We start from the raw sequence: 14,302 nt of genomic DNA, 5'->3' as shown, positions 1-14,302 counted from the left end.
CCTTCCTGCTCCTCTGATGCTGCTTGGCCTGCTGTGTTCATCCAGCTTTACATCTCAATATGTCAGGCTTAGACAGTTGGGATCGAGTGAATCCCTAAAAGAGTATAAGGGCAGTAGGAGTACGCTCAAGAGAGAAATCAGGACAGCAAAAAGCAGACATGAGATAGATTTGGCAAATAGGGTTAAGGAGAATCCAAAGAGATTCTACAAATACATTAAAGGCAAAAGAGTAACAAGGGAGAGAATAGGGTGCCTTAAAGATCAAAAAGGCTGTCTATGTGTGGAACTGCAGGAGATGGGTGTACTAAATGCTAAATACTAAACAAGTATTTTGCGTCAGTATTTACTGTGGAGAAGGATATGGAAGCTAGAGAATTTGGAGAAATAAACAATGATATCTTGAAAAGTGCCCGTATCACAGAGGTGGTGGTGCTGGACGTCTTAAAATGCATAAAGGTGGATAAATCCCTGGGACCTGATCAGGTGTATCCCAGAACTTTGTGGGAATTGTGGTAAGTGATTGCTGGGCCCCTTGCCGAGATATTTCTATCATCAATGGCACTTCATCTGTAGCTAGAAGACTGGAGAGTTGCTACTGTAGTGCCATTATTTAAGAAAGGTAGTAAGAAAAAGCCAGGGAACTATAGACTGGTGAGCCTGATGTCAGTGGTGGGTAAATTATTGGACGGGATTCTGAGGGACAGGATCTATATGTATTTGGAAAGGCAAGGACTGATTAGGGATAGTCAACATGGCTTTGTGCATGGGAAATTTTATGGGAAGGCAATGGCCTAGTGGTATTATTGCTGGACTGTTAATCCAGAGACCCAGATAATGTTCTGGGGACTCAGGTTCGAATCCCGCCATAGCATATGGTGGAATTTGAATTCAATCAATATCTGGAATTAAGAATCTAATGATGACCACAAATCCATCGTCGATAGACGGAAAAACCCATCTGGTTCACTAAGGTCCTTTAGGGAAGGAAACTGCCATCCTTACCTGGTCTGGCGTACATGTGACTCCAGACCCACAGCAATGTGGTTGACTCTTAACTGCCCTGTGGACAATTAGGGATGGGCAATAAATGCTGCCTCACCAGCGATGCCCTCATCCTGTGAATGAATAAAGGAAAAAAAATCGTGTCTCACAACTTGATTGAATTTTTTGAAGAGTTGATAAATTTGACAAAGTTCTACACGGTAGACTGGTTAGCAAGGTTAGAGCACATGGAATCCAGGGAGAGCTAACCAGTTGGAGACAAAATTGGTTTGAAGGTAGGAGACAGAGGGTGAAGGTGAAGAGTTGTTTTTCGGACTGGAGGTCAGTGATCAGCTGTGTGCCGTAAGGATCAGTGCTGGGTCCACTGCTATTTGTCATTTATATAAATGTTTTGGATGTGAGTAAAGGAGGAATGTTTAGTAAGTTTGCAGATGACACTAAAATTGGTGGTGTAGTGGACAGATGAAGGTAGTATCTCAAGTACAACGGGAACATGATCAGAATGGCCGATGAGTGGCAGATGGACTTTAATTTAGATAAATGTGAGTTGTTGCATTTTGGTAAAGCAAATAGGACAGGACTTATACACTGAATGGTAGGGTCCTTGGGAGTGTTGCTGAACAAAAAGACTTTGGGCTGCAGGTTCATAGTTCTTTGAAAGTGGAGTCACAGCTAGACAGGGTAGTGAAGGCGGCATTTGGCACACTTGCCTTTATTGGTTAATGCATTGAATGTAGGAGTCGAGATGTCATGTTGCACCTGTAGGTTGGTTAGGCCACTTTTGGAATACTGCATTCAATTCTGGTCGCCCTGCTATAGGAAAGATGTTGTTATACTTGAAAGGGTGCAGAAAAGATCTACAAGGATGTTGGGAGGGTTGAAGGGTTTGACTATAGGGAGAGGCTGAATAGGCTGGGGCATATTTTCTCTGGAGTATGGGAGGTTTAGGAGTGACCTTATAAAATCATGAGGGACATGGATAGGGTGAATAGCCAAGGTCTTTTTCCCAGGGTAGTGGAGTCCTCAACTAGATGGCATACATATAAGGGGAGAGGGGAAAGATATAAAAGGTACCTAAAGGGCAACTTTTTTACACAGAGCTGCCAGAGGAAATGGTGGAGGCTGGTACAAATATAACATTTAAAAGGAATCTGGATGGCTACATGAATAGGAAGAGTTTACAGGGATATGGCCCAAATGCTGGCAAATGAAACTAGATTAATTTAGGATATCTGATTGGCATGGATGAGTTTGACCGAAGGGTCTGTTTACGTGTTGTACAACTCTATGACTCTATCTGAACAATGTAGCCCGAGGTACTTGAGGTATTGGACCTCAGACCTCATTTCAATGGAATTAAGTACATATCAAAATTGTGCAAAGTTGAGTGGCAGGTCAGATAATTTAACAGAATATACAGAATGATGGAGAATGACTAAAAGATTAAGCAGAAGAAATTGAATATGCGAGGAAGCTAGCTAAAAATGTAAAAAATGACAGCAACAGTATCCCAGAAGTAATTAAACAGGAAAAGAATAAGTACAATGAGTGTTGGTCTTCTAAAGACTGAGAATGAGTAATTAATAGTGGATAATAAGAAACTGGCATATTAAATGAACTATTGTGTTTCTGTTTTCACTGTAGAGGGTACAATTCTGGTAATAACTGTCAATCAGGAGGCAGAAATCAGGAGGCTCACATCAACTCCAGCCTACTAAATTGACTTGATCCTTTGCAATTCGCCTACCAGTGCAATAGGTCCAGAGCAGCTGCCATTTCCTTGGCCCTACACTCATCCCTAGAACATCTGGATAACAAAGATACCCATGTCAGGCCCCTACTTACTGACTACAGTTCCACCTTCATCACCATAATTCCAAATAAACTCATCTCTAAACTCCAAGAGCTAGGTCTTGGATCCCTCCTTTGTCACTGGATCCTCGACTTCCTGACCCATAGATCGCAGTCAGCAAGAATAAGAGACAACACCTCCTCCATCTTAATCCTTAACACTGGTGCCCCATAAGGATGCAAGTCAGTCCCCTACTATTCTGCTTGTAAACTGTGTAACGTACACTCCTTGACTGTGTAGACAAATTCTGCCCCAACTCCATTTACAAGTTTGCTGACAAAACCACCATTGGTAAGTTGGATCTCAAACAACAATGAGACAGAATACAGGAAAGAGATTGAGTGCTTAGCAGCATGGTGTAAAGAAAACAGTCTCTCCATCAATGTCAGCAAAATGAAGGAGCTGATATTTGACTTCAGGAAGCAGATTGGAGGACACACCCCTGTCTGCATCAATGGTGCCGAGGTGGAGACGGTCGAGAGGGTCAAGTTCCTGAGAGTGATGATCATTAACAATCTGCCCTGGTCCACCCACATTAACGCGACAGTTAAGAAAGCACAACAAGGTCTCTACTTCCTCAAAAGGCTAAGGAAATTCAACATGTGCACAAGGACTTTTACCAATTTTTATAGATGCACTATAGAAAGCATCCTATTTGGATGCATCACAGTATGGTTTGGCAACTGCTCTTCCCAAGACACCAAAAAACTACAGAGTCATAAACACAGCCCAGTTCATCATGCAAATTAGCCTTCCATCCATTGACTCAATTTATATGTCCCTCAGGAAAGCAACCAACATAATTAAAGACCCCTCAGCCCCAGTTATCTTGTCTTCTATCCTCTTCTATCAGGCAGAAGATGTAAAAGTTTGAATGCATGTACAAATAGAATTAAGAACAACTTCTTCCCAGCTATTATCAGACTTTTGAATGGACCTTTCAAATATTAATTCTGATCTCTCTCTATCTCTGCACCTTCTCTGCGACTGTAACACTGTTCTGCAATCTGTAACACTCTGTTCTGCTACCCTTATACGCTTTGTATGATACAATCTGCCTGTATAGTACACAACACAACATTTTTCACTGTATCTCGGTACATGTAACAACAATAAGTCAAACAATCAATCAGAAAGGAAAGAGAAACCTGGTGGAATTACAATTACTAGGGGAGCAGTATTGAATAAATTAATGCTGCTATGGATTGATTCTAACTATTGTACCAATGCCTCAACTCCAACTTTATTCAAGCTCCCTACTCCTATTCTAGTGCAATGTTTCTGTTTTCTGTAACTCCTGATGGACTTCATCCTAGGGTGTTAAACTAACGATTCAATGGTATTAATTTTCCAAACTCTTCCAGTTTCTAGAAAGGTTCTACCAGACTGGAGAGTAGCAAACATAACTCTGTATTAAAAAAGGGAGGGAGGCAGAAAACAGGAAACTATAGACCAGTTAATTTGTCATCTGTTGTGAAAAAGGTGTTGATTCAGTCATTAAGGATGTTATAGCATTTCAGTTAGAATTGGGAAGAGTCAGCATGGTTTTTTGAACGGAATATTATGTTTAACCTATGTTTTAGAGTTCATTGAAGGAATAATGTTGTTATGGATAAAGGGGAAGCTGTGTTGACCTATTGTACTTGGACTTCCAAAATGCATCTGAGGTGCCACGTCAAAAGGTTGTTGTGCAGACTGGGAGTTCATGGTGCAGGAGTAACGTACTAATATGGATAAAAGATTAACTGGCTAGCAGAGGGTGTATATAAATGTTTCTTTTATTGGCAGGATGTGATAAAGTGGAGTCCTCATGTGTCAGTGCTGGGAATTCAACTTTTCATGATTTGTATCGGTGACTTAAATGAGAGGAGCAAAAACAAAGTAGCTTTAGATGCAGATAGGAAAGATAGGAAATCAGAACAGGACATAAGGAGATTGAAGACTGACTTAAAAAGGTTGAGTGACAGCACAAAAAACTGGTGGATGGAGTATAATGTGGGAAAATAAACTTGATCACTTTGGCAGGAATAATAAAAACAAGCACAGTGTTTTTTAAATGGGGAACAACTGGAAAATTCTGAAATGCAGGGAGATCCAGGTGTTCAGGTGCATGAGTCACAAGAAGTTCATATTCAGGTACAGCAAGTAATTAAGGTGGCTAAAGGAATACTATCCTTTATTATGAGAGAAATTGAATATAAAAGTAAACATGTTACGTCTTATACAGGGCTGTGGTGAAACTACAACTTGAATACAGTTTTTGGTCTCCTTATTTAAGGAAGAATGTAAACTTATTGGAGTTCAAAGGAGGTTCACTTGATTGATACCTGGAATCAGTGGGTTATCTTATCTCAAGAGGAAAAGTTGGACACACTGGGCATGTTTCCATTAGAGTTTAGAATAGTAAGGGGTGACTTGATCGAAGTATATAAGATCCTGAAAGGTCATGATAAGGTGAACATGGAAAGGGACATTTCCTCTTTTGGGTAAGGCCAGAGCTAGGGGCATCTTTTTAAAAAATAGGGGTCACCCTTTTAGGACAGAGGTGAGGAGAATTTTTTTTCCTCTGAGGGTTTTGTGATTTGAAGCCCTCTGACCCATCAGGTGGTGGTGCTGGGGTCATTGAATATTTTTAAGGAAGAGTTAGCTAGATTTCTAAATAAAACAAAAGAACGTGGATGCTGAAGATCCAAAACAAAAACAGAAATTGCTGGAGAAACTCAGCAAGTCTGGCAGCATCTGTGGAGAGAGAAATAGAGTCATTATTTTGAGTCCAGTGATCCTTCTTTGGTCACTGGACTTGAAATGCTAACTCTGCTTTCTCTCCACAGAGGCTGCCATATCTGGTGAGTTCTCCCAACAGTTTCTGTTTACGCTTTAGCTAGAATCTTGTTAGGCAGGGGAGTCAAAGGTATTCCGGGTAGATGGGAATGCAAAATTTGAAACACAGACAGATCAGTCATGATCTTATTGAATGGCGGGGCAGGCTCAAGGGAAGAATAGCCTACTTCTGCTCTGAATTCATATGTATGATAGATTTATAACCTTTGAACAAATAGAAGGCATTGAGAAGGAATCATTCTAAACTAAGCATAGTTTCCACCTTAAAGATGAATCCCTCCTGACTGGACTTGACTGAGTGGCTACTGCCTTAATTCAGAATGCAGTGGCTTCAGCCCATGCATAAGTGCACGCTTTGGCTATGACTTGTTTCAAATGCTGTGCAGTAAAACTGAATCAATAAGGCTAATGTGCCAGTGAGAAACACCACACTGACAATATTTAAAAATAAACTGCAAAAGCAATTTAGTGCAGTTGGTAAGGCACAAACAGATGTAGCTAGAGATACAATACCTAGAACAATCAGTAACAGAGTTCCAATGGGAATTAGGAACATCACACCTAGAATAAATAGGAACACCTGATCTAGTGTAGTTAGTAATGTTTAAAAAAAAGAGTCAGAGACACACAACCTACAGTAGTTGAGAACAATAATATTAGTAGCAGTTGGAAATCCCATACCAAGAGATTTGGGAACACCGCAGTCAAAAAATTAGGAATACCTAGTTCTAAACTTAGAAAAATTCAGACCTCTACCAAGACCAGTTGAAAATATCATATCCAGTGGATTTGGGAGCACCAGACTTAATAGATACATTTTTACCTAAATATGTTATAGAGTATTAGAATTACAATTAAAGCCACTATCTCTTATAGACTTTTCCCTCCATTAAGTAAACTACTCCTTATTAGCAGCTGTGTTTTCAGCAGTCTGAAACTTAAGCTCTGCATTTCCTTCAAAATTTTTAACCTCTCTCTGAAGATTAACCATATTCAACTCAAATGTTAATTCTGTCTGTCTCTGTCTTTTTCTTTAGAGGCTCCTTAAATCTTTATAAAAACCTTTTATCACTTGACACTTCTTTTTATTTAGCTGATTGTCATTTGTTTTCTGAAACTTCTCTTATAAAGCAATTTGGGAGGTTAATATGTTGTTTAGAATTTTCTTCTGATGATCGCTGGCAAGCTAATGTTTGTTTTATATTTCCAATTGCATTTGTTAAAATAATAATGTGTGATAAACGAATCTAAGTGCAAGTTGTGGTTTCAGAGTTGCAACTCAGTTGACAGTGTCAAAGATCTTGGGTACTGAGCACGTAAACCATGACAGCACTGTAATATATTACAGAGGAAACACTACGATGTTGGATGTGTCATTTTTTACTGTGAAGTGCTAAACTGAGATTTGTCTTTGTTTTCAATCGAAATAAAAGTTTCAAAGCACTATTCAAAAAGAGCAGTGGACTTCTCCCTGGTGTCCTGGCCTATACTTATTCTTCAACTAAAATCAATGAAACAGATGATCTGGTCACTATCTCGTTGATGTTTGTGGGACTTTCTATATTAGCAAGAGTGACTACACTTCTAAAATAATTAAGTTCTGTAAGCACTTTGCAATGTCCTGAGAATATGAAAAGTGTTGTACTTTTTTCCTATTATCCTTAAATAAGTAACTCCGATAATATGCATAAAGGAAATCTTACTTTAAAATACCCTAATATAGAAGATGCATAAATGTCAAAAATCCAATCAGTTTCACTTAATACCCAGTTTGTGTATTTTTTAGGCATATCCGTCACTGAAGCCCTTAGCCTCATGGGTACAGGATCTTCTTGAACGAATCAACTTCCTAATGAAATGGATTACTGATGGCATTCCTGCTGCTTTCTGGATAAGTGGATTTTTCTTCCCACAAGCATTTCTAACAGGAACACTCCAGAACTTTGCAAGACAGTCAGTTATCTCTATTGACGTAATATCGTTTGACTTTAAGGTAAGGAACAGGGAGAGGAACTACGTAGTACCATCGATTACATATGGCTTTCACCACTAAGATCTGAACTCAGACTCAACTCTGATTGTTGGAATAACAGTCTTCTATGCTAAATGTCAAAAGCAATCAGTATGAGATGCTCTTGGAAGGTTAGTAGACAAATTTGTGGCAAAAAAAATGTGACTTGCAGAGTTACTTATTAGATGGGAGCTGAAATGTCAATTTCCTGGCAGCAAGTTGATGATATCTTGCTGATATTTACATTCATCTAGTTCTAGTCTCTGGAGCATTCTGAATTTTAAATTGCTTCATCATTGCTTCAGTTGTCTAGACACTCTGGAATTCCCTCCCTGAACAAACTGCCTTTTCACTTCTCTTTCCCCCTTAAGCACATTGCTTAAAACCTATCTCTTTAATCAAACATTTGATCATTCTATTTGGTATCACCAGCAGAAAACTTTAATGATCTTCTATTTCCTTACCCAATGATACTGGTACAAAATATAAGTACAAAAACTTATAATTATATTACATTTGTAATATGGTACTGAAATCCCAACACAATCCACAGGCATTTATCAGGTAAAACATGGCATAATATAAAGAGACATTTGGGCAGATAGATCACCCCGAAACAACATTGGAATCAAGTCAATATAGATCAGATAGACCTTGGGACCTCCCCTATGTAGTAGACTTGAATTCAAGCATCAATAAACCCAATTAAACATATCAATATACATTTGAGCAGATACCATGGCAAATGGTGAAATTTGAATTCAATACCAATCTGGAATTAAAAGCTAGTCTGATGCAACCACTGCTGATTGTTATAAAAATCCATTTAATGCACTAATGGTGCCCCTTACAGAAGAAACTCTGCCATCCTTACCTGCCTGGTCTATGTGAGCTTGAGACCCACAGCAGTGTGGTTTACTCATAACTGCCCTTTCAGCTAGCAATGTCCACATCCCATGGTGAATAAAACAAATTTTGCCTTCCCGGTCTTTGCTATACCTGCAAACTAACCTTTAGTGATTCATGTATAGGATACCAGATCCCTCTAGACCGCAGCATACTGCAATCTCTCTCCATTTAAATATTGTACTACTTTCCTATTGCTCCTGCCAAAGTGGACAAATTCACACTTTCCACATATACTCCATCTGCCAAACTTTACCGCACTACTTAATCTATATCCCTTTGCTCACTCTTTACTTCCACTTCACAATTTACTCTCCTAAATGCTGATTGTAAGTGTTTTATGTTCTTCTCTCCCTTTCACATATTGATTTACTAGTTTTCTGTAATGTTATTTATATCTTCTACATTGCAGATAGACACAAGATATCTGCTTAACAATTCCACCAATTCCTTATTTTCCAATTATTAATTCCTCAGATTTACTTTCTCGAGGACCATCTTAGTTGAGTTGCTCTTTTCCTTTGTAGAAATGCTTGTAGAAACACCTACTAATTTTTTTTTATATTCCAGCTGTTTTCTCTCAGTCTCTAAATTCTCCTTCCAAACATACCACTAACTTTCATAGAATTAAAACCTTTTAATTTCAATTTGATGCCACCGTTAACTTCTTTCATTAGCTATAGATAGTGCATCCTTCTTATATCCTCTCTCATTGGAATACATTTTTGCTGAAAATTATGAAAAATTTCCTTAAAATGTTTGCCACTGCAATTCTACTGTCCTACTATTTTACTAATTGCCCAGTTCAATTTATCAAGTACTGCCTTCATACCTTTTGTAGCTGCTTTTATTTAAGTTTAAAACATTCATCTTAGACCCCAACTTCAATCTGAGAGCAAAGTTCAATCATGTTATGATCACTGACACCTAATGGTTCCTTTACTTTGGTATCATTAATTAATCTTTTGGTAGGCTCTAGAAGGTGCTGCTCTGAGAATCTGTACCAAAGATATTCCATAAACTCATCCTTTGATAACTGATTCAATCAATCTATTTGTAACTTAAAATCATCCATGAGTATTAGTCCCTTTCTTACGCACTTCATTTATCTCTTCCTCTATATACCATCCTATACTGTGGTTATCATTAGGCATCCTATAAAATACTGCCAAAAGTGACCTCTCATTTTACTATTTCTTATCTCCACCCAAGTTTATTCTACATCTTGATCTTTAGATCTAAGATCACCTCCCTATTGTGTCAATGTCATCCTCATTAACAGAGTTACTCCACCTACCTTTCCTAGCTTCCTGTCTTTTGAAACTGTCAAGTGTTCTTGAATATTCAGACCCAGCTTGGTCAGACAGCCACACTTATTGTAGCACTTATCAGGGCATACAATTTTATTTCTATGTGTGCTGCCAATTCATTGGTTTTTCTACATATGTTACATGCTTTCAGTTCCGCAGCCTTTAATTTTGTCTATTTCCTATTTTTGCCTTAATTGTTGGCACATGCTTAAACTTGTATGCTATATCCCATCCTGCCATGATCATCATCTTCTCACTGCTATCTTGCTAGATGGTCTTGTACTCTCCCTGTAGTTTACCCCACATGATTCCACCCAGCCCACTATTTAGTTTAAAGCCTTCTTTTCCATCCTTGTATATGACTCGCTAGCACATTGATCCAATGTGATTCAGGTAGACTGTACAAAACTTGTACTTTTCCCAGTGCCCCATGAATTGAAACTCATTCTCCCAATCATTGAGTCATGCATTCAACTCCCTTATCTTAAATGACCCTATGCCAATTTACTTTTGGATCAGGTAATAATAATCCAGAAATTATTCCCTTTATGGTTCTGATTTTTTTTTAATTATCCCCTAACTACTCATACATCTAAACAGAATCTCTTTTCCAATCCTATCTATGTAATTGATTCCTACAATCGACCACAATAACTGGATCACCCCAATCCACTCCTCCCTCTGGCAACCCCGCCTCCAAGTTTCTCTCTAGCAGGGAAAAGATGTTCTGAACCCTAACACCAGCCACTACAGCTATACAGAACAATGCAAAACTGTGAGTGTAGTCAATTTGCTTACTCACCCTGCTGTCCCTAATCTCATCTATGCAAATTGAAAGAACCTCAAACCTGTTGGACAAATGCCAGACTGAGGCTTCTTGTCTTCTGCTTCAGATCCTAAGTAAGGGGCACTGGCAGATTGTAGGTCAGTGCTTTTGTCAATTTCAGAGTATGAGGATGCTTTTTCACCTCGTGGTATGGGTACATGGGAGAAATGTTTTTGCTGTAGAAATTTGCCATTGTATAAAACATTTATATAGATGGAATGACTGTGCTTAAAAATGAATTTTAATGGTTTGCTTTTCAAGTGCAATAATCCTGATGGGAACTATTTGACAGCAAACAATGGGTAGAAATAAAAATAATCCCCTAATGGAAATCCACAGACTCTAGATCCTTACCACCGACATCCCGTGCCATCACCTCTGAGCTTGAGGTGGAGCTGTTCTCCAGATGGGAGGTCAGATGTTGCAGGGGCAGAAGTTTCTGTTGTGAAGCCTGAACGAAAAATCCAGCTCCTCTTGACCCACAAAAAAGCAAAACTTATCTTTCAGCTTGTCTTCAGCTCGTCTGTCAGAGGAAGAAGAAGAAAGCTGTCTGTACCTGGCAAAACAGCATCACCAGCAAGGCAAAGAGGAAAACTGATCAAACAGCAAAGGCAGAGTTACAGAGAAGAACTAGGGAAATCAAGAAGCAATGAGTGGAACCAAGAAAGCTAAGGAGCTGCAACTCCTTTCTGACAAGCACAATACCTGGAGTTTCTTCAGTGCCACCAAGGCAATATACAGACCCAACACCCTGTACTCAAACTTGTGTGGAGTAAGGATGGCACCCTGTTGAAAACAAAGAAAATATCAACCTCCAACAGAGAGAATGCTTCAAAGAACTCCTAAACCACAATACATACATCGATGAAGATGTTTTTGAGGAAATCCTCCAAATTCCCACCTAGTGTGGCACAAGTTGAAGCCACCATTAGACTGGAAAGCTGTAGGAGTAGATGGAATTCCAGGGGAGATTTTCAAATTTGGAAGAGCAGAACTTAGCCATCCTCTCATAGAATCATAGAATCCCTACAGTGTGGAAGCAGGCCATTTGGCCCATTGAGTCCATACCGCCCCACCAAAGAGCATCCTACTCAGACCCACCCAACTATCCTATCCCTGCAATCCTGCATTTCCCATGGCTAATCCAATTAACCTACACATCCTTAGACTTTGGACTCTCCATCAACTGTTCCTGAGAATCTAGAATAAAGAAGAAATAAATCCCTGCCATCACACTGACTACAAGAAAGGACATAAAGTAGACTGTGGAAACTACTAAGGAATCTCCCTACCATCCATCGTTGGGAAAATCATTGCCAAATTCCTCGTTAGGCACCTTCTCCCTGTCTCAGAGGAAATCCTTCCTGAAAGCCAGTGTGACTTACAATCAAGCCATGGAACAATGAACATGATTTTCACTGTTCAACAACTCCAAGAGGAAAACCAGGAACAAAAACAACTGCTCTACATGGCTTTCATTGACTGAGTCAAAAGCCTTGGTCAAGTCAATCAGGAAGTGCTATAGAAGAACCTGTCAAAGGCTGGCTGTCTAGTGAAATTCATCAACATCCTCCATCTCCTCCATGACATGACGTCGATGACAGTCCTCACCAATAGTAATGTGACAGAATCCTTTGAGGTCAAGACAGGAATCCGGCAGGGAGGTGTCAGCACCCCCGCACCCTTTTCTCCATTCTTCATTTTGTCAAAAACAAGCTTCTCAGTGGTGTGGACATTGTCTACGAGATGGATGGAAAACTTTTCAACCTCAACTGATTGAAATCCAAGAAAGAAATGACACCAGCATCAGTTGTCGAACTTCAGTATGTGAGTAACAATGTTATCTCTGCTCTGTGAGAAGAGAATCTTCAAGCTTCACTTGACGCCTTCACAGAATCATATTGAAGAATTGTTCTCAGCCTCAACCTTAAGAGGATTTAAATCCTTTACCGACCCATTCCCAGGTCAAGTTCCAGTCCAGCCCTCCAAAGGAGAAATCCTCCCAGACGCCTCTCATCTAAGGCTGACACTGATCTGGAGATTCACCGTCACATCCAATCTGCGAGTGCCACCCTTGGATGCGAATCTTTGACAACCGTGACATCCGTGTTGATACCAAGACCCTTGTGTATAAGGCAGTCATCCTTCTACCTTTTCTGTATGGCTGCAGAAGCTTGATTATTTTACAAAGCAGAGGTTGACACCCACCAACGATAACTAAAACCAAAACACCCAGAGAAGCTCGCCTTGCCTTGTAATCTGTTAAAGGAAGTATGAAAAGTGGTATAAACCGCCTCTCACCTCCCCAATATGTTATAAAGGAGTGGTTAAATGAAAGAAATCCCTGATACTCACTTTGTAATCAACAATAACAATTTATTCATCTAACTCTAACAGTAAACAAATTAACAGAACTATTAACGCACCAAACAATTCCATCTTAACTACCAACTATTCCGGAATAAAACAAAATTCTAATGGTATGCTGTTCCAATAAATACAAGTCCCACTTATATAAACCAAAGTAATAAGAAAATAAATTAAAATCTAGTCTCTCAAAATCATAGCCAGGATAAGTCTTCCGGAATGTTCTTTGCCTTTTCTGCTGTTCTCCAGTCAGGAACACCTTTCTCTGTCAACTTCGTGTCAGGAATATTAGCTGAGAGTGCTGTAGTACCTTTATTTAGATCGTGCTTCCTCTGAGAGCTTAGAGTTTTCTGTGAGAGCCAGTGACATTCTTTTTCTTTAGAGCTGATGGCTGTTGAAAGCTATTCTCTTAACAGATGGCAGTTGCTCTCACACCAATTTTCGAATGTCCTCTTCTTTTATACCTTTGATGACCTATCAACTTCTTACAATAGGATTGGTCCTGTGTCAAAACCATCAGATTTAAATTTAATTTTTTTTTAGTCTCTAAGTGCCTGGTTTAACTTAATTGATTGATATTCAAACTGGTTGCCTTGCTAATAAAACAAGACTACTGCCTGGGTTTCTAATGTTTCAATTTCAGGAACTCTCTATGCACCTGCACATTTTTTAAAATCTCCAAGCCTAGAAAAAACACATCATCTTTTAAAGGCACTATTCACTCTTCCCCTGTATCAGTTTATAAACATCAGATTCTACCATCCTGTCTTCCAATCCACAAATACCTCTACCCAACTTTGTGACAATTATATATAGATGCCACCTCAAGTACCATCAATGTTGCTTGAGAGGGATTTTACACATCACCTGAGAGGATAAGTGTACTAACATCAGTACCCCAAAGCAACAAATAGGATCAGCATCAAGGCCATTATCATCTGAAACCAACTCCACTGAGCTGGCCACGTGCTTAAGATACTGGGTTCCGACTATCAAAGCAAATCTTCTTTGCCTAGCTTAAGAAAGGCACTCAAATGAGAGGAGGACAAAGGAAGTGTTTCAAAGATTCCCTGAAGGCTTCCTTCAAAAATTATAACATCAATGTTAACACATGGGAGACCCGCATTCAGAAAAAACCCACGTGGAGGAAACTCCTGTGTAAAGGGACGCGAAAAGGAACTGGAAAA

The 14,302-nt window shown here is 39.4% G+C and overlaps 1 protein-coding gene across 1 annotated transcript in view; it reads left to right on the top strand.

Annotated features, from left to right (window-relative positions):
- dnah1 (dynein, axonemal, heavy chain 1) overlaps positions 1-14,302 on the top strand; it is a 395,000-nt gene that overhangs the window by 369,563 nt on the left and 11,135 nt on the right. The window contains exon 77 of the mRNA XM_048606524.1: positions 7,482-7,688. Within this exon, the coding sequence (XP_048462481.1) occupies positions 7,482-7,688 (207 nt within the window). The remainder of the gene's footprint in view (positions 1-7,481; positions 7,689-14,302) is intronic.

This window comes from Rhincodon typus, chromosome 16 (assembly GCF_021869965.1).
Source record: "Rhincodon typus isolate 14 chromosome 16, sRhiTyp1.1, whole genome shotgun sequence".
NCBI lineage: Eukaryota > Metazoa > Chordata > Chondrichthyes > Orectolobiformes > Rhincodontidae > Rhincodon > Rhincodon typus.
This window is presented reverse-complemented; position numbering and strand designations above follow the sequence as displayed.